Genomic DNA, 20,955 nt, shown 5'->3' on the forward strand with positions numbered 1-20,955 from the left:
AGCACCTATTATTATTATTATTATTATTATTATTATTATTATTATTATTATTATTATTATTATTATTATTATTATTATTATTATTATTATTATTATTATTATTATTATTATTATTATGAGCAGCAGCAGCATCATCATCATTAGAAATTGGGTAACATATATAAATGCCACTCAGAAAAAGAAGCGGGCTGACAATTGTCTTTTGAAAGGGACCGCAACGCCCACCCATTTGAAGAGGAGAGAAAGAAAGGGAAAGAAAAGAGGAAGCCACACCACCACATATCACATTATGGTACAAAGTAGGAACCTGACAAGAACTCCAGCGCACCTTCGGGAACCTCGCAGCGAGTTGAAGCTCGACCGAGAGCGAAAGGGATTCACGCCTACCACGTCGAGGCCTTTCCAGTGCTCCAAGCGAGCTACATGCGCGGCGCGCTCACAGCTCAGATGTAGCGGGGCCACTTTGTGGCTCCCAAACTCTCTTGCAGCAATTAAAAGTTTACACCGCCACGACCACAGCTCAGCAGCAGCTCTCATGCTCTTAGTGGCCTTGTCTCTTGTAACAAGGGCTGTAAATGTACACATCGCGTTGGGTTAGGGCCCCATGCTTACTATGCACACCTAATTCCTCCTGTAACCTGGAGCAGTCTTCTTATTCTGCATCGAGGAGTTGTGCAACCAGCGTTTCTCGTTCGTCTCCTAATCTAACAAGTGCTGTCTTCTTTGAAGAGCCGATTTTATCTGTAACAGTAATAACGTAATGTTAGAAGAAATGCCACCAAGAACTTGTACAAAATACTGACAAATGAAGAGGTAATAAGTTTGGCCGTAAATCTTGGACACATTAACTAAGTTTCTCTCGCTTTCAGATCAGCTTCGTCTTGAAGTACGCCGCTTCCAACCCGCCCTGGAGTCTGCATTAAAAGGTAGGTGCTCAGGAAAATAATCTTCCATCAAGATATCCTAAGCATGAAAACTAAAGCACAGATTGAAAGGAGTAGATTTTCTGAGAGTGTCTGTATATCATTCACTAAGGATGCTTAAACAGGCGTCGGTAACGATATTTCCAGTCCTTATTAAAGGTATCGACGCCCGGACTTGTCTTACATGTTTCCTTCCGTCTGCGCATGCTTCAAACGTTCCTGTAAATGTACATGTAAATGCATGCGTCTTCTACTTTTTGTATTCGCTGGAGCGAAGCGTTCTTGCTATTTAAGACCACGCAAGGGGCTTGCGTACCCGACGTGGTTGCTCAGTGACAATGGTGTTGGGCTGCTGAGCACGAGGTCGCGGGATCGAATCCCGGCTACGGCGGCCGCATTTCGATGGGGCCGAAATGCGAAAAAACCCGTGTACTTAGATTTAGGTGCACGTTAAAGAACCCCAGGTGGTCGAAATTTACGGAGTCATCCACTACGGCGAGCCTCATAATCAAAAAGTGGTTTTGGCACGTAAAACCCCAGAATTTAATGTTTAAGGGGCTTGCGTGTTCTTCTTCCGACCTATATGAGCACTTAATTTGCATTAGCTGTGATGAGAACCGGGAACTGTTATTTTCATTTGCTGAAGGCGTCGCGACGAAACAAGTTGTTTATCATGTGCCTGCTATCTGATAAGGGACCTTAAAATACCTTGTCTCGTGTTATGCGTTTCTTCCAAACACTCACTGGCTCACACAAGCGTGGACATTCAATAACGCGAGTATTCAATGAAACTAAAATTTGACCGCCGGCGCGATGAAAATTACCAGATGGGATCAGGTTTGACCTTTGGCTGCGAGGGTTTTCCTCGAAGAAACCTAACACGCTTAATCATCTCATGGATCAGCGCACCAAGCCAGCAATAGCTTGATAACTGATGGTTCCGTTACTTCCGGATTGGCGTTGCTGTGTTGCTTCTGTTCCGCTTGCTAACATCACGCAAACGAGTTGTAACATAGATCGATGGGATGGGGAAATCAGGATGCGAGTGTAGGGTTTCCCCAATTTGTCCGAGGTTTCTTGTGCACTTTATGGTGAACGTTTGTGATCGACTAGCGAGCAATATTGTTTTAGTTTTGTGCGATCATGTTTACCGTTTAAATTTTTTGTGTCCGTTTTTCCCAATCGTGAAGGCGTAAGAACAGGTGGTGGCGGTTCGTTTATGTTTTTTTTTTTCATCTTTCGCTCGGACAGCAACTGGAACATTCTAGGTTACATCAATCTTTTCCCCTTGTTTATATTGCCGTGGTGCAACAACATTGCAACTGCAATACTTATTTATTATATTATTTATTTAAACTCAACGAAACAATATGTTGCCGCTGTCTCTTTTTTTAACTGAAAATTTTCATATTTTAAATGAACTTGAGAATAGTTAGTAGGAAGTATTCATGGTTCTCAAAGAAGGACCGCTGCGTGAGAACTCCAACTTCCCAAAAGGTGCTCTAGAGCGAACGAATGGCATGGATGTGGGAAAGTGACAGGGAGTGATGATAATTAGCTTGGCCTTGTAAGCTAAACTCCACAAACGTTCATATATCAGTGCGATCACAGCGATTTTCTACGTGATTCTAGTGTTGATGCTGGGAACACAAATAAAAGTTTAACCAATTCCTAGCGTTTCTTTTATGTTAGCCATATTGCCATCAAAAAGTAGCCGACAGGCATGTCAGTCTAAAGGGCAGATGATACGACTGTTCGGGGCCGATATCCGATCACGCTCGTCGTAAAATGCGCGCAGATACGACAAACGCGGTTTTCGCTGTCATGACAGCCCCGTTAGCGCAGCGTAGTATGGAATTCAATTCAGTTTGATCGTTTCTACCCGACGCGTTGGCTCAGCGCTGTGACGTTCTGCTGTTGAGGTTGCGGGTTCGAGTCCCACCGTATTACGAAATGGCGTAAGGCTCGTTTATTGTTAAAAAAGTCACCGCCCAAGAACTCCGTATAGATGGTTAACCAGCGAAGCTGAAACGTGCGGCCCCGGTGTTTATCACTGGATTAATCCCGATGGTTCATAAACGACAGCTTGGCAGGTTGCCGGATCCTCGATACGCAGTTGCTGCTTGCGCTCGGTCGCGAGCCTGTTCTTGTGCCCGGGCTGCACCATCGGCACGGCGTAGACGATCTCGTTCCCGGTTCTGCTCGCGACGTTGTTGATAGAAAGCTGCCTGCTCTTCAGGAGTGCGTATGACGCGTGGCCTACCCATTTCGGAGCCGGAGAGAAACTGCTGCACTTGCACTCGGCTGCGACGGAGAGCAACGGCGTCACTACTGGCACAACTAGTCCAACACCACCTATCTAGGTTGTGTTGGCTAATCGCGCGCCTCTCTTTATTTCTCCTGTATTTTTTTTTTTCGTGCATGCGCATCGGGTTGCGCCGGAGCATGTTTCGGCGTACAGGCGACCGACAGATGGACGGACGGACGAATCGGCTAGCCCCCCTCCCCCCCTCCCCCCTATCTACAGCTTCGCTGTAAGAAAAAAAAATCAAAGCCCCTTTCTTAAAAGAAGATGGTTGGACGCGAAGCTTTCCCCCAAGGCAAACTGAAAGTCCGAATCCAACGACCACGCAACGAACCCCCCAAAAATGCTGAGCGACCCGATGTTATGCATGTGTGATTTAATTGCTTGTTTAGGATTGTATTTTTCGAACGTTGAAGTTGAATGAAGGCATCTTTTGTTAAGTTGCATAGCCTTTATTTTAGCTCATGTCGCCGTTGATTACACGCACACACTCACACTTTCATGGACGACTCTACACTTGCACAGAATTAGTTTGTGATCGCTGTGGTATACGGTCAGAGGCTCTGCCATCGTAACGTGACGCAGCCTGCTTGCAAACGTGAGATCAATGCGGGAATGGTGTTGCTTCGCGGGTCTCTGTAGCGCCTTCAGTTTCAAGTAGTAGAGATCTAGTATGAAACTCTCGGTCCATTTGCCGCGCTCTTCGCCACATCGATGTTAAAGTCACCGCACACGAGGGTCGGCGCACTATGTGGCTTTAAGGTTTTCGTCGTTTCTGCCAGGAACGTTTCCGCGTCACAACGAGACGTGTTCGTTCTGATGTACACACGCTAACGAGCACAAGACGAGTAGGGACCTCGACTGCAGAAGCGTCTCCCTCTTGGCTTCTGCATGCCATTGCCGATACACGGGATCGGCCTTACGGGCACGATCGCGCTCGCGCTTACGCTCGCGTACGGCGGCCTCTTCTTCTGCCGTGCGCTTCACTTCCGGCCTACCCATGGTGACGGCCGGGAATGCATTGCGTGACGCGCGTGATGCAATGCAGATGTATGCAGTTCGTCTGGGTAGCGCGGCCATAGACGTGGCGCTCAACCATCTTTCTTTAAGAAAGGGGCTTTTATTTTTTTATTATTTTTTTTGGAGGTCCCAAGACGAGCCCACGTTCACGCGCACTTGCTGTATTCGCTAAGCAGGGAAAGTCAATTAATCGCGACAGGGGTGGTGTCATGCCCAGCAGACGCAACTTGCGCTTCCAATGAACTTTGTGCGCACGCGCTACTCTTGCTGAGCTCGTCGCTTCGCGCCGTTGTCAGGCGCGGTACTGCGAATGTAAACTGTAGTGTTCAACGCAGATGTGTGTGTTGGCTTTCCTGCAGTGCGTTTTGCGCGCTCACGGACGAATCAGTGAGACATAGAAAGCTTCGCTTTAAAAACCATTCATGCTGTCTGGTATTTCGACTACTCCACGGCCACTCTTCTACGTACTGACGCCAGCGGTCACTGTATCGGCGCTGTTCTTAAGCACCGTTAGAAAAGTTCTGAAAAATGCATGGTCGCATACGCATGTCGCATGCTGACAGCGCCAGAGACAAAACTATACAATCACCGTGCTTCAGTGCCTCGCCTCTTCTTGGTCCGTCCAAGAATTTCACCCTTATTTGTACGGCCACTGCTTCAGTTCAGGCCGAATACATACACGACGGCGTTTTAGAAACCCCTGAGTTTCGTTTTACGTCAGACCTAATCAATCAGTCGTTCCATGTTTCTTTCTGCATCTCTAACTTCTTTAGACTCGCCGTGGTCGCTCAGGGGCTATGGTGTTAGGCTACTGAGCACGCGGTCGCGGGATTGAATCCCGGCCACGGCGGCCGCATTTCGATGTGTGCGAAATGCGAAAACACCCGTGTGCTTAGATTTAGGTGCACATAAAAGAACCCCAGGTGGTGGAAATTTCCAGAGTCCTCCGCTACGGCGTGCCTCATAATCAGAAAGTGGTTTCGGCACGTAAAACCCCATAATTCAGTTGTTATTAATCTTGCACCACGGCTTTTTTTTATTGTATTCACAAATACCGGCTTAAATGATAGAAAGAGAGAGGGGGGAGGAAGGAATGAAGCAAGCGTGCTTGCAAGCGATCAATCGTGCGCGTTTCTTGCAGGCGATGCTGGTACCGTTAAACCCACATATCTCGTGTGAGCACAACGTATAAAGTGACGTCACGAGGTCTTCACCAGCAGCACCAAGAAGCGAGGATGCCTTGTTTGCCGCGGGTTCCCATTTTTCAATGTATGTTTTTTTCATTAGGAAACCCGTATATTGTTGCTAAGTAATTCAAAACGCTTAGTACGGTTACCGTTGTATACACCACGCAGCGCGCCAGTCACGGGCGCACTCAAAGAACGAGCTGCCCAGCCTGGCGAAGGCCGCGGCCGCTCTCAATCGCACTCGGGAGCTGTTCAAGCTGGCCCTGGACATCTACCAGAGGGGCGCCCCTTTGTTCCTGGACACCCTCACCTTTGAATCCGCCGAAGGTGAGGCGCGCGCATACGTGTGTCTTCAGGTGACGAAACAGACAGTGAGCACGTATTTTTCGGCAAGTGAATAATTCACTTCCCTGATGTATGCCATGGCTTTCGATATTGACCAACTTGCCAAAGAAATGCGCGCTATGTCAATTTTTTTTCTAAATGCGGTGCGAAAGCTGCGCTCTGAGAAATTTCACCGTGGTTAAGATTGTGAGCGTGGTGGCGTCTATGCCTGTATCTCGGAGACATCAGCAGGCAGTATTGCAACTCGCAAACATGACACTGTAAACATCGCAAAGTTGTTTTTGGTAAGTTTGGTACGTGCCATATATAATATACAACTACAAAAAGATGGCAGTTTCCACTGCAAGATCCCTCTGCTAACACCTGGGCCGCACAAATTGCTAAAGTCTACTGACTGCTTCTTTAATAACTGATGTGCAATACTCTATGAGCGTTAACAAGGATTAGTACACTCTATCAACATATTCTGCAGGACTGCTATGAAAGTGGTGGTCCACTTGTTTCTATAGAAATAAGTGTTAAAAATGGCAACAATATTTTAGTCGCTCAATAACCAACGGGCTAATTGATGTCTTTATTACTGTCACTTCTTAAATATTGTGGTGTACTTCAGATAATGTTCTAAGTTTTGTCAAATATCAACCCAGACTACAAAATTGGCAGCCTATTCACATCACTTGATGCAGCTAAGAGAGGCAATTTTATCGCAGCTTTGCTTCCTATCATTCGGCTCGGAAACTGGGCTTTCGATTTCCCGGCATCGCGAGTCAACACCGACTTCATGGAGATGCCACTTGCTTCCAATGGATTTTTGGAAGACTTCTCGGATTTTTGCATCCTGGAGTTGTCAACACCACGGTGAGTGCTATTAGCATTACATCAACGATATCAGTATTTTATGTAAAGGTCATAGGAATGAGTCACCTTCTCTAAGGGCAAGCACTTCATCAGCATTCAAGCTTCCATGGCAACTTAAAGTTGAAATGAACGCAGTTATCTTTCACTGACAGTTGTTTGCGATAAGCATCCTATCGGCCACCCTCTCTTATTGAGAGATATAGAAGTTAGGCTGACCCGAACATTTACGAAGTGGTTCTTATGTGGGGTTCTTATGTGGTGATGAACCTGCGCATCCATAATATTTATCCACCTTCTAAAGCCGCCGCGACAATGTTGGTAAAATAAACTCACACCGAATTTTCTGCCGAAAGCCTGAAGACTTCAATCAGGACTTCTTTTTACATCATAAAAACAGCAACATCATAATTTACCACACTATATTTGTTGCAGTATAGGAGTCCCTGTTACGGCTATCTCGTCTTGACAAGTGACAAAGCAGTCTGTTCTGTTCTCATGACGCTAGTCACCGTATGTCTCGCTATTTGCCACACTGCTTTGATCCGTGCCGTGGTTCAAAGCTTTTACCTCAAGAGGCATGCTCTTGAACATTTACAGATATGTTATGCACAACGTTAAGACTATCTACCGTAATCACATGCGGTAACGAGATAGATTAGTTTGCCTCTTCAAGAGTAATACAGCAGCAGGTAGCCATTTGCCTTCGATCACTCCGGCCAATCCATCAGAAAAACCTAGAGGTAGCTCACAGCAAATGATTGAGAAGCTGAACGCAGAAGTTTTTAAGGACAGGTTTGATAGGCAGAAAACTAAAGTAATGTTCTGTAGCATGGCAAAAAACAAAAATTCGTGTTTGGCAGTCAGCAACATTAAGCGGTGAAGCAGTACCTTTAATTATCTACGGGAAGTAGTCACAGAGAAGCGGCACCCTCTGGAGAAAATCTCGACACACAAAAAAAAAAGACGGTTTTGAGAGCGAATGGCTGGCGCTAAGTAGTTACAAGTAGCAGTCTACCGTTGTAATTAGAAAGAAAAGTAAATAATCAGTGCATTTTTCTGCTAAGTTCGGGAATTGAAACTTGACGGATCCCGAAGTAATTTGATATGGAGCTAATAGCCACACTACCAGCTATGGAACGGATAAGGAAAACGGTAACATAACAAAGAAAGGCGACAGTGTGAATTATAAGCGGACACGGTTAGATGATATTCTAGCTGAGATTAAGAGAGTGAGTTGCAGCTTGGCAAGTGATATCGTGCTAAAGTAGCAGAACATGCAATAAAGGAACAAAAAACGCGAACGAGGACTGCAGATAATTAGATGGATTTATGGAAAAAGAAAGCCGTGCAGGCGGAGGATGAAGTTGGCCGAGGCAAAAGCGAACTGAGCTGAGGCAAGAGCGAACGTATATCGATGATGATGGTGATGATGATGATGAATTTGCTATATGCGTCATATGTTCTTGCATTTTTTTCTCGAATACAAGGTGCGATAGAGTTTTCTGTTTTCAAGAACCTGAGGTCGAGTTCCCGAAAGTTTTCTTCCGTAAGTGCAATTTACCACTCGCTAACCGCCTTCACTAATTATGTGTTCGACATTCCGAGCGGTTGACACTTGATCTTACAGGCAGCTTTAGCGTAAAAACTTCCTAGTGAATACAAACCTTGTTTCGGACGAACGCTTGTCTTGTGTATTATGTTGGTTGCAATGGTTGGTTAGCACTTGTTCTTTCGAACTGCTGTGACGAATGAACTTCTTTATGAGCATATAGGCTCACCTTAATACATACCTTATATGTTGAAACGATATGCTCATGAACTTGTCGGTATTTACGTCATAACGGAATTATTATCGTTTATCGGTGCCCGTACAGCATATGAGGTTGAGTTAATATATTATTTTTTGTATTTGCGTGTTTTGCGCGTGGGGAAAGGATAAAAGTGTCGTTAGGGTGGATTCCCTGGTACTCTGTTAAGCTTGTTTTTAATTTCAGTTAAAGGCAGAAGGATCTCGCCGGTATTGTGGCTTTCGTCTCGCCATACAACCTTCGTCGCCCGTCAGTATAACTCCGAAAGCAAAAAGAAACGCGGGAAATGGTACCTCATTAGATGAGCCGGAAATCAAAATACGCTTCGAACTTTACCCGCGCCAGCAAGCACACGGACGAGTGACGGAAGCTGGAAAAACTTGCGGCTTTCTATCTAGCGATAAGTAAGATTCTGGAAACGAAGCGTAGATGCGAGAAAGCAGCAAAAATAAAAGAAACTAGTTGGTGCTTAGCTAGGACAATCTAAAAATAGAGAAATCTGATATCAGCACATGTACACATAATACAGCCCCCGTTTCCTACTTCTTCTTCCGTGTGTTCATCCGTTCGCGCTGCCTATAGGATGGCTATAGGCAAAGGACTTTCCCCGCTAGGAATGTTATAAGGAAACTGATGAGGGTGGTTAAGTATTATGACCCTCAGAAAAAGGTAGCGATGCCGGTAACGAAGATCAGCACACGTTCACTGCATGCCAGCGCCGTCAGCTGTGGGAACCGGCTGTCGCCACGGTGAGTTCAGCGCCAGAGAAATCGCTGAAGTCTGCAGAATTGTTGTTGTTGTTGTCGTTTACTTCATCGTCAAAAGCAATACCCTTATTATCCTCTCTGTTTCATTTTTTCTTTTTTTTCAGAAAGCCAGAAGAATGCAAAATCAGCTCAAATTGTTTCGACCTCATGACTGACCCATATACTGACGGGTACTGGTTAACACACGAAGTATTCTACACACTCATCGCCTACGTCGTAAGTGCATAGACTTCCTTAAGATTGTAGGGCTAATCACCAATATCCGGATTTACACGTAAGTAAAATAATGAATCGAAGTTATAAAACTTGCCCGGGAATTTTTTGTGTTTAGCAAATGACCGTTTAGGTGCAAAGATGGAGATTGTGTTTTATAAAAGAAAGAACTGGTAAGTGCCAAGCAACAGTAAACGAAATCATAATGAATTCATAATTTCCAAATCACAATTTACACTAGCTTGAGAAGCTATCTTCACAAGTTACGGTGCGCAACACAGGGAAGTTCACGCACGTAGTCCTCAATCCAGGTGAGCTGACATTACTCTTTGGAGCACAACATTCTCAAATTATAAATTACAGCTAGATGCCGTATCTTCTGTAATGTAATGGACAATCCTTATTCACTTCCATGTTGAATATTGTGGGGAAGAGCACCTAAATATGCACTAAACAAGACAATATACAGCAAATTTTATGCTACAGGGAAAGCGTTTCGTTTTACAAATGCTCGAAATTAAGTAATCCGAAATTATTTTTACTTGACTACGTAAGTGATTGTCATCGCGATGCTCCTCCATAGTCATTTATTCACGCTTTCAGTAGCCATAAAGTCTCCAGAAGCGCTCCTACATACGGCTACTGTTCTTCTAGTACCCCGTGCTTATTTTTCTGCGCCTCCACTTAGTGTGTCCACGATGCAATTCTGAAACGACTTCACAACAACAACGACGCTTACGGAGAAAACTCAATTATTAAGCGTGATACGTGCTCATTCACATGCCAATTTCTTTCTATTTTCATTCTCTTTCTTTTCTGTCTTCCCCGTAAGATAGAGGAGGCTTAGGCAAAAATGTACTCTTCTGGAAAAAGAGTTTCTGTAGCGCAGCGCAGTAAGCTCGAAGTTTGTAGCGATATCTTGTGTACTTTATTCCACGTGGGTACAGAAAAAAATTTAGCGAGCCATGCATTGGCGTTCGCTCTTCCCACAGAGGCTATCAACGGACTTAACTGCGTCCGGTTTTGTCGCTTCTAGGAATTGTCCGAGATGTCCACCGCGTTTGTACGATCATTCACCGCTGCTGTCCTCTTATTTTACCCTTCTTTTTTCAGAGCCCTTGTAGACAGCGACTGCAACAGCTTCTGAGTGAACACAGACAAATGAGCATCAAAACATTCCTCCACCAGACGTGCAGCAATATTTACAGGGACGCCATTTTCGAAAGCAAGCAGGGCCTCACGGAATGGTTTCAAGACCTTTTTATGGAACAAGGCAAGTTGCTTCTTCTTCTTTATTTTCTCATTTATCGGGAATCAGGCGCAACGTACGTGTGTTTACCTACGGCTAACCCCGTCATGATGGTTGCAACGAAGCTCGAATACATTTTTATTTCGATTACTACGTATGATTCAAGTTCTTCTCGTGGCTCCTACATCTTAATAAATTTACTTATAAAGCAGAGCTGTCAAGTTGAAATAGGGATGCGGACAGCACTGACCCTTGCGCTTCGCCTGTGCTGTTCTCGTTCCGGCATTTGAACTTTACAGCACTGTTTTATAAGTACAGGTACGTCATTCCAACGAACCCCAACGCAACCCTTAACCATAATAAACTTGCCTCGGCTTTGGGAGGAATTGTGCAGGCAGCTGGGCGCTACACTTAACAATCAAACCTGCATGCCAATTAACAAACCATTTACCTACTTTGTCTGTAGTTTCTGTCCCTTTTTGAGTTTTTGCGGTATTCTCTGGGCTTTTCGTGTCTTGAAGGTGAAAGGTCCAACTTTTTTTTTTAAACCATGTAGGTATAATTGGCAGTGAAATCAATTACCTCTGCCGAGAGAAAAAGCAATGTAACCTTATACTCGTACACCAAAGGTGTGGTTTTCTGCGCCACAGATTTGTTTCACTAAATAGCTTCATTACAAAGAATAATTCACCGTTCGAGGTCTATTCTCATTCTTGTAGGCCCTCCGGCTGGCGCATGTGCGTTATTGAATTAATTGAATTTCTCAAAGTAGAATGTGTGAGAAAATTCGTATACTAAGAGTTACACATAAACAACAGAGGTGCTAGCGTTGGATTGTTATTCTAATATACGAGAAAACATAATTCTGTTACGCGGAAACTCAACACAGACCACGTTTCCAGCTGCCGTGGCGGTACTGTTGTTGGACAGTGTTTGTCATAATGTCGATTACGGTCGCAGCACACACTGTGCCATAGATGCAATGGGCAGAGCGCCCACGCATCAAGGACAGACGCGTTGTGTGCACATGTTGCCCGTAAACTTTTTAAACTATGGTAACCACGTGAGTTCACGCTTAAGTAAAGGTATCTATTCTTGCCACGTGTCGCAGCTGTTTTCGAAAGTGAACGCTCTTCAGATAATGTATTATGTTACAGATTCCTCGCAGGCAGAAGAAAGCATGATAATTTCTTGCGAATTTCAACTGCGCTTTGTTTTTTGATGATAGAGTAGAATAAGTGGACTGATAGCAAAAAGAAGAAAACTCCTCCTCCTACTCATTCAAGTGTTCACAAAAAGCAAACAATAAGCCGCAGAGCGCTTTGGCAAGGCATCGTTTCCCTAAGGAAGATGTCGGATTGATTACACAGCTGAATTCAATGGCACAACTTATTTCAATCATTATGCATCTGTAGGACCATTACCACGGCACCTCGAATCTAAGGTACCTCGATGAACAAAGAAAACTATTAGAGCAATATACAGGTTGGACAAGTTACTCCAAACGCAAATAAGTGCAAGAAGCCAAGTCTCTAGGGGGATTTTGCCGTATGATGTACTCTCCTGTTCTTACCTTGCCTAACTTTCTCTCAAACCGCTTTTAAAGGCTATTTTGCAGTATTTTACAGACGTTCGTCTTGTAACTGCGTACATGCAAGCCTCTCTTGGGATTACACGGTTGGAGAGCACGACGGGGTGCGAAGAGGGTGTCCTGTAACGAACAGAAAGGAGAGCAAGAGAGTGCTTAGAACGAAGCTCCCTTTGCCCCCTAACGAAATATTTGCAGCTCGTATTCCCTAGGCTGTAAAACGCGAAGCCAAATGACGAAGAATATGCACGATCGGAGAAGAACGTGAACAGTTCCTAGCTCATAGGCGACTAGGCAATATCATTTCACGCATCATATGTGCCTCTCAGGACAACATTCAATTGAAACGTATCAAGAAAGCTTCGCTTATTGTTGATTTCAGCAAGTGCGTTGGATCTGCCGTACTTTTTAATGCAAATAGCATTACTGACGTTGTAAGACAACTTATATATATATATATATATATATATATATATATATATATATATATATATATATATATATATATATATATATATATATATATATTATCAGTAGCCAACCAACAACGACATCAAGAAAGACATACGGAAAATCAGCTGTACCTACTAATTGAATTAAAGCGACGATAAATTATAGACAGTGAAAGTGGATGAAAAAACAACCTGCCGCAGATGAGGAACGATCCCACGTCTTCGCGTTACGCGTGTGATGCTCTAACCAATTGAGCTGCCGCGGCAGGGTTTCCCCATCCACTTTCTTGAGTATGTACGTGTTACTACTAGAACTAACTTTCGGAGTGTGAGTAAAGACAGAGAGTGAGCTATCCCATCAAAAATCTGGAATGATGCCGAATATAGCGCAGAGTGTGGGCCGTTCCCGTAGTTATGTGCTAATGTTCTAATGTGCTAATGGGTATCTGCCGCTCTTCTATGAACCTCTCTGACGTCATTTTAGGTGAATATGTGTGTGAGTGAGTGAGTAAAGTAACTTTATTTCGGTCCAGAAAAGACGCAGGGGAGACCCCGCGCCGCCCGGCTAGTCCCACGTAGGGACCGCAAAGCCGAGCTTGGCGGCCCGATCGCGCGCACTCTGGACGGCCATGGTTCGGTCGTTGAGTTCGGGGCTGCCCAAGAGCGCAGCCCACCTACCTTCGCTGAAGGAGGAGCCGATGGCTTCACACTCCCACAGCACATGGTCCTATGTTGACCTTAGTCCACAGACAGGGCTGTCCGCACTGGGTACCCCTGGGTATGCGCTGACTGCACGGCGGCGAAACGTGTCCAGAGGGAAGCGCGAGGGAGGAGCCCGGCTGCAGCACACGCCTCACACACGAGGCGTTTCGGCTATTCCAACACTCGGACACTCACCGTCGACGAGTGCTTCCCGAATTTTCTATTATTTTTCAACTATCCTTTCGTGCTTTACTATTTCCCATTTTGCTTTCTGTATTGATAACACCGACCTCACTATTTCTTTTCCCGCTGCATTTTCGTTCTTCCCATACCATTTCCCTGTTAAACTTATGTGGCGAAGGCCTCAAATAATTTCTACGTTGAAGCGAATTGCTGGGAAACGTGCCATCTGTGATCATTGCGTGCGTCAAGTACGCGGCGGTATCGTGACGGCAAACGGGCTCAATGCTTCCTTCTATAGCTTCGTGCAGTCACAATTAACACGCACTGCCCTGATCTGCTCCTCAGATCAATACATATCGTGCCGTCTTGCTCCGATACTTCAACATAATTATAAAAGCCGTCAGTGAGCTTTTGCTCACCAGCTGTTCAAACAATTGTGCTACTGTTATCGCTGCCCGGGAAGACCAAACTTTATTTCTTCAATGATTACTATTTGTGATATTGTCGAGTACGATGTATATTTGTACGACCCGTGTAGTGCAGCGCTTTTTCTTCCCTGAATCTTTGGCGTTAATATCTTCATCACAAGTTAATTATATGTATTCTTATAAGTTACTAAATTTAAAGCATACTGTTTGAATTGCTGAACCTCCGCCGATCCCTACCGGCGCTCTCTCATGAGCAAAGCCCCCACAGAAGCTGTTAATAGAGTCTTTTAGCGTATCCACTATTCCGGCAAACGGGGGTGGTTTGAGCGGATTGCCGGGGTCGTAAACGTCAGCGGCCGGAGTGCTGCAGCCACCCGGTGGCATAGAGCTCAACCAGACAAACACACAGCTACAAGTGCAGTAACCTACTGTATTCTGCTTCGCTGCTGGGGCAAATTTTCGACAGCGGCGTAATTGTGAACACGATTACGCTGCTGTCGACGATTTACGCCTGCAGCTAAGCAGAATGTAGTGATTATCTCTGTGTTTGTGCGGTCGGCTCCGACGCCAGTTCACAATCTGAGCCTCAAAGGAGCATAGTGGGCGAAAGGGACGCCTGTTGCACCGTTAGCGCGCCAGGTGTTATGTGCAGGAAAGGGTATGGCGGCGACGCCACGTCACCCTCGCTCTCACTCTCGACATGAGCGCTCCTCGACGGAGCAGTGTCAACGCCCCCCAGAGTGTAGGCCCGCGCACTCTGCTTTATGACCTCATGCTACTTAGACCGAAATTCAAGCCCAGTGTGACGAAAGCGGTGACGTCAAAATCACCGTGGCTCACTCAGGAGCATTTCCACTAGATTCTATGGCAGTCGGTCAAGGTTACATGGGTGTCATGGCGCGAAGTGCACATGCGTTTTGCTTTCCCGGAGGTGTTGGCAGAGCGGGCGAAAGTGAACACCTGGGGCGCTATAACGTAAAACTATTCCAAACTTTTCTATTCCAATTTTGCTATCAGCCTTCCACGATTGGTCAAAAACTTTTTTCGACCACGCCCACTTACCTGTCTGTCACACGACGTCACGAAAACCGCGATACCTCCCCATCTGATATGATGTGTACACACTGATTATGCATGATTTGGCAGAAAAAAGAAAGCAGTTATTTCTGATTCGACCCCTTTTCGCCATTAACCCTCGGCTATTGGTAATAGTTTTCGGGCTGCACCCACTTCACCTGCCTGTTACGCGACGTCACAAAACCGCACAAACTCACCGCGTCAAAGTGACGTCAACGCGATAAAGATGCATGAATATGCCGAACAAAACTGAATTTTCTTCGGAATAGCCGCAGGCTGCCCCGTTCTGAAAGAAATAAAAGATGGCTGCCGCCGATCGCTGAGGCGCTAGCTACTCGCACCTGCCGGAGAGCATGGGTGTATTTGCGTATAATAAAACTTCTTGCGTGACCGTGTAACGTTTTCGAGTCCTTCCGACACGTTTACCACCCCATTGTGCCCACTCTTCTTTGCTGAGGGTCAGCTTTAGCGTCATTCTTAAGCTTCCGTTGCATGCCGCCGTGATTTTCGACCAGCCACCACAAGCTAAGTAAGAGAAAGCCGACCAATCGCAGACGCCGGCACCACCCTCTTCATCCGGTTATCGATTTTCAGTGCACTGGCTCTGCCCCAGTGAATCTCTCTCCACTTGAGCCTTCTCCTCGCCTCTTGTCAGCCAATTAGATACGACAAGCCGATAAGTGTAGGCAATGTTATTCGTTTTTCAAGCAAACAAAAGTGACCTCCTATGAACGAGGAGAGCATTTGATTGGTCTGTTCAGACAACCCTGCGGGTGACCGCCCGGTGCTTGCGTCGGTGGTTACGCAAATTTGACGTCAGGAGATTGGAATAGAAACATATTGGAATAGTTTTACGTTATAGGGCCCCTGCTGCGGCGCTGGCGTGCCAGGTGTTGTGTGAGGGGAGAGGGCGTCGCCGCGTCGGTGGCATGCGGCGTTGGCACTGCAAGCTGCTACTGCTTGCTGGCTGGGACAGCACGTACCGCTATGGTGCGTTACTTGCAGCTCAAAACTCAAAGGACCGCTCGGCGAACTTCGATTGGACAATAATGCTTTCGCATTCACAACTCATAGGAAGTGCTTAGGTTTCCTAGGATAATATATTCCCTTATTTCAAATGCCGCTAACTTCAACGCTAGGCGTCATATAACATATATCAGAAGATATCAATATTTCTGTAAGTTGTGAATTTTTATTTCTTCATGCATTGCTTGTTCAGTTTTGTGGGGTTTTATTCGCCCTCCGTGCGACCTGTAAATGCAGCTTGTTTTCGACCGGCAACTAGCCTTTTGGCTATCTCTCAAATGAATTCGTGCGCATTTTCTAGTTTGAAAGAAATACAGCTGATTCGCTTGGAAGTGACTTTATAATTTACTTAGCACAATTTTTTTTAATCGAAACAAAAATGCATCGCTGTAATATCATAAAAAGACCCATATCATTTCCTATGTGCCTTGACATAGAAAAAACAGGCATATGCTGGGTGTTTTAGCTAAGTCGGGCCAAACTTTAAAAAAACCGCATGCGAGTTACTAGAATGCAACCAACATAGCATTGTTCGCTTTCCTCTTGACGATCACTACATTTTACTGAGAGCTTATGTAATTAATTAACAATAATGAATTAGCCAAATTAAAGCCTTCGTATCAACGCAAAATCTTCAGTGTAAAACTAGTACATCCTATTGAGAAATATGCAAATATATTTTCCCCTGGTGATAACTGCTTTAGTTTTAAGTTTTACGGGCTGCGAAGGAAGCGCGCGATATTCGAAAAAAAAAAAAAGAAAGAACACTTGACTACGCGCTTACGCGCAGCGACATTAGTGTCCTCAAACGTTCTACCAACGAAGGGTCGACGCTACGATGCCCTTTACGATGTCAACAGCAAAAATACTGGTCAAGCTTCAAAATGTAACCTCCCCCTGGGGAATCGTCGTATATTTACGGAACTTATACTGTACGCTTGAAAGCAAGACTGTGGTGCTTTAAGAAATAAGTAACTCCAAAGAATACCACTTACACTACGACGATTTCCCAGTAAACTCGTTTTTACTACCAATCCTGCGGTACGCAGCCTCTTCAGAAGCTCCTCTCTATTGTTGCAGACGCAATTATCTCGCTTTTTGCGTTTTCCACGCGTATCTTGCCAGCGCAAGTTCTCTCTCGCCTGTATTCTTAGTGTGCCTCCGTAAGGGCTGCGTTTTGTATAGGTTACCTCGCCGCATTCTGATCTCACCGTTCCTCGTCGCAGAGCAGTTTCCTAGGGCGCGGAAATAGTCGCGTAATTTTCGTATTCGATCTAATTCAAGCATTGAACGCACCCAGAAATTGTTTTCTAGCCCGCGAGGCGACGTAGGTTTCCCGATGTCGAGTGCGTCGGTCGCGTGTCGAGAAAATTCTCTAGCCATAGTCTTGACTTTGCGCGATTGTGTGTTGGCACCTGGCGTTCTTTTTTTTTTTTAATATCGCGTCAGAAATTCTTGTGCCCGCAAGTAGGTGTCGGTAAGCGTGAAAAATGTTTGTGCCATTCACAAAAATTCACCTAGTCAAGCCTGGATATGACGCTACGGGTTCTTTTGGGACACCAAACGGTAGGACAAACTAAACCGAGCAGAAAATGACCCCGGGCACCTAGCCAAAGAACGCGATGCATTAAGGTACTTCTCAGTTGCTCAAGAGGGCAGCAAACAATATTAAGTCGATTGCAATCTCGTAACTCCCACGCAGATTTTTTAAAGGTTTGACCTGACTGAATTGAAACACCCTGTACATATTTGCATATGCGACCACTTCACTGCTGACATAGAGGCACACATTTTACTTCCGCATTATAGCTTATGAAGTGTTGAAATATTGCAGCGTTTTTTCGGCCTTATGTGTTACGTAGGCGTAAAAAACCTAGGGACGCTATTATTTTTTATAGAAATCATGCACTGAAGAAAGTTAATCTCAGCTTTCGATTTTCCCTGGCTTCAAGATTGTGCATACCAAGAGGATAGCTGTCACCATGTCAGAGCTGTTGCTTGCAGAGTCAGAAAGGCAATCACGCGGAAACTGGAAGCTGCAAGCTACGCGGGAGGCTGTTATTTCGAGGAAAACATGGTTCGGCAAATATTCATGATGCGGTCTTTCGCTAGGCACCTTGTAGGCGTTTGCGCTCCCGGAATCTCCGCGACCACGGCCGAAATGGATGTGCGAACTGCTATGAGTGAACAACGTTCCCTTGTATTCCACCAACTGTCAATGCTAACACGTATTCATATTTACGCTGAGAACTGTTCAATATATGTGTTACACTAGTGCAGTATATAATTGCGCTACAGATAATTCCAAGTGCAGTTTTCGGTAGGAACGAGCTGGTGAAGACATTTTTTTTCTTCTTCTGTTTCGCTGGATGGTTCTAAACAGATTGGTTTATGCATTCTATAGAAGGAAGAGAAAAGCGCAAGAAATAACAGAGACAGAACCACAGGCACAATGATGACAATGGAGTGCTCAGTTTTGAAACAAACATTCCAGCAGAACCCATCTCACGATTAATGTCATCGCTAACGCAATTGGCATTGAAGCAACGTAGTCACACACCGTATTGTTGCAGCAGATACGCATTACGTTTAATAAATGTAAACAGCGGGGTTCCCGACCTTCGGGTTCCTCTCTCGCGCTTCCACTTGGACATGCTGCGCCATCTAGCTGCACCGCCGCGAAGTCGGCGCGTGGCGCGTGTGTGAATATATTATTCAGACCACTTAGCCAGTGACCAAGTTGTCGTCAAAGAGGTTCATTGGCGAGCGGCGCATACCCAGTGGGACAAACTTTGGAACCTACGTTAGTGTGAAAGCGGTTCACTGAAGAGCTCCACATACCCAGTACCACATACCCAGTACCACATACCCGTGACCTAAGTTCGTCCGACGATTGGTTTTGAATCCGGTTCTCTCAGCACAACATCCCAATGCTCAACTCATTAGACTATGCACTACCCAGCGACCCAAGTTGGCGGGAAAACAGACAGACAGACAGACAGACAGACAGACAGTGTCAGGATTGGGGGCTCAATCCCAATCGCTCGTGATCCGTTGTCAAGATTGGAGTCCGGCATGAATTAGAAGGTAGCTGGCCCATGCCGTCGTCCAACTTATCCACGCAGAGGACGTTGATGAAGGGAAGGACTGCTTCTCATCGAGAACGAGGAATATGGGTTTATTTATAGTATTTACATGTAGTTCATCAGTCTAGCATGACTGCGAGAGAAAGTACGTCAGTCTAACACGACTGCTTGAGAGAGTGTCTCAGTCCAACATGACTGCTTAAGAAAAGTGTGTCGAGCATCCGAACAACAGCGGCTTATAAGCACTCGGTCCCCCCTTGATTCCAAGGGGACGGAGACGTTCGTCCAGTCATTGTAAACACGCCGCCTCTCCCCGGGGCGGCTTACACACAGACACACACACACACACAGGTGCATGGTCCGGAGCCGATGTCAGAGGGGCTTCGTAGAACTCGGAGCTGACCCGGGTAGCGTGGCCGGGTAGCCATTGTCCTGCGTCTTGGTCGGCGCATCTGCGTCTTCGTCGACGTTCCCGTGGCAACTCCCCCACTCATAGCAGAACAGGGCGGCGTTGGTGGGTTCGGTCACAATAGCTGGCCCGCCGAACGCATTCAGTCACAATGGCGACTTAGTGACCCCGCGGCTAGAGGTTTGCGGCGGCGCTCTAGGAAGCGTTGACTGGGTGGCAACACGTGCAGCTCAGCTGGGCCGTTCTTAGCAACAGACAGACAGACAGACAGACAGACAGACAGACAGACAGACAGACAGACAGACAGACAGACAGACAGACAGACAGACAGACAGACAGACAGATATATAGATAGATAGATAGATAGATAGATAGATAGATAGATAGATAGATAGATAGATAGATAGATAGATAGATAGATAGATAGATAGATAGATAGATAGATAGATAGATAGATAGATAGATAGATAGATAGATAGATAGATAGATAGATAGACACACAGACAGATAGATAGATAGACACACAGACAGATAGATAGATAGATAGATAGATAGATAGATAGATAGATAGATAGATAGATAGATAGATAGATAGATAGATAGATAGATAGATAGATAGATAGATAGATAGATAGATAGATAGATAGATAGATGCCAGAAAATGCGTGAAGTATCCCAAAAATGCTAATTGCATTAAAACGCTCAATTTGCAAAATGACATATAAACCATCTTGCCATGCCGCGCGTGTTTAATGAAACGGAAAACGAACTCGGACACATGTAAGCATGAACAGTTTGGTACGACGCCATTTACAGACTTGTATACTCTTGCTAAGAGAGTGAACTCTACTCCCAAAAAGTATTACTTGTTGCGGCCACGAGACATGGTTCAAACTAACGATGAGGAACTGGATACACAAAAGGGGATGAAAACTACGTGCAACGAGGACGTTATGAAGCACGCCGTAGTGGGCGACTCCAGAAATTTTGACCATCTGGGGTTCTCTAACGTGCACCATAAATCTAAGTACACGGGTGTTCTCGCATTTCGCCTCCATCGAAATGCGACCGCCGTGACCGCGATTTGATCCTGCGACCTCATGCTTAGTAGCCCAACACCATAGCCACTAAGCAACCACGGCGAGTAAACTCCAATTGTAAAGGAACCATTGTGTCATATACAAACAACAAAATTTTTATTGGGCACACTTTAGAAGAAAAAATAATTTAATGAATTCATTTATTCTGAAAAGGAAGGCCTGAAGGTCACTGGTGAGGTAATAAGGAAACCGGGAGGGAAGGTAGCCGCCCAACAAATCGCATGCGCCA

General features: G+C 45.4%; 1 protein-coding gene across 1 annotated transcript in view; it reads left to right on the forward strand.

Annotated features, from left to right (window-relative positions):
• Window positions 1-20,955, forward strand: part of LOC142572457 (UPF0764 protein C16orf89 homolog) — a 109,655-nt gene that overhangs the window by 84,431 nt on the left and 4,269 nt on the right. Inside the window, exons 2-6 of the mRNA XM_075681584.1 lie at window positions 870-926; window positions 5,604-5,762; window positions 6,491-6,638; window positions 9,318-9,429; window positions 10,540-10,699. Of these exons, the coding sequence (XP_075537699.1) occupies window positions 870-926; window positions 5,604-5,762; window positions 6,491-6,638; window positions 9,318-9,429; window positions 10,540-10,699 (636 nt within the window). The remainder of the gene's footprint in view (window positions 1-869; window positions 927-5,603; window positions 5,763-6,490; window positions 6,639-9,317; window positions 9,430-10,539; window positions 10,700-20,955) is intronic.

Source organism: Dermacentor variabilis, chromosome 2 (assembly GCF_050947875.1).
Source record: "Dermacentor variabilis isolate Ectoservices chromosome 2, ASM5094787v1, whole genome shotgun sequence".
Lineage (NCBI taxonomy): Eukaryota > Metazoa > Arthropoda > Arachnida > Ixodida > Ixodidae > Dermacentor > Dermacentor variabilis.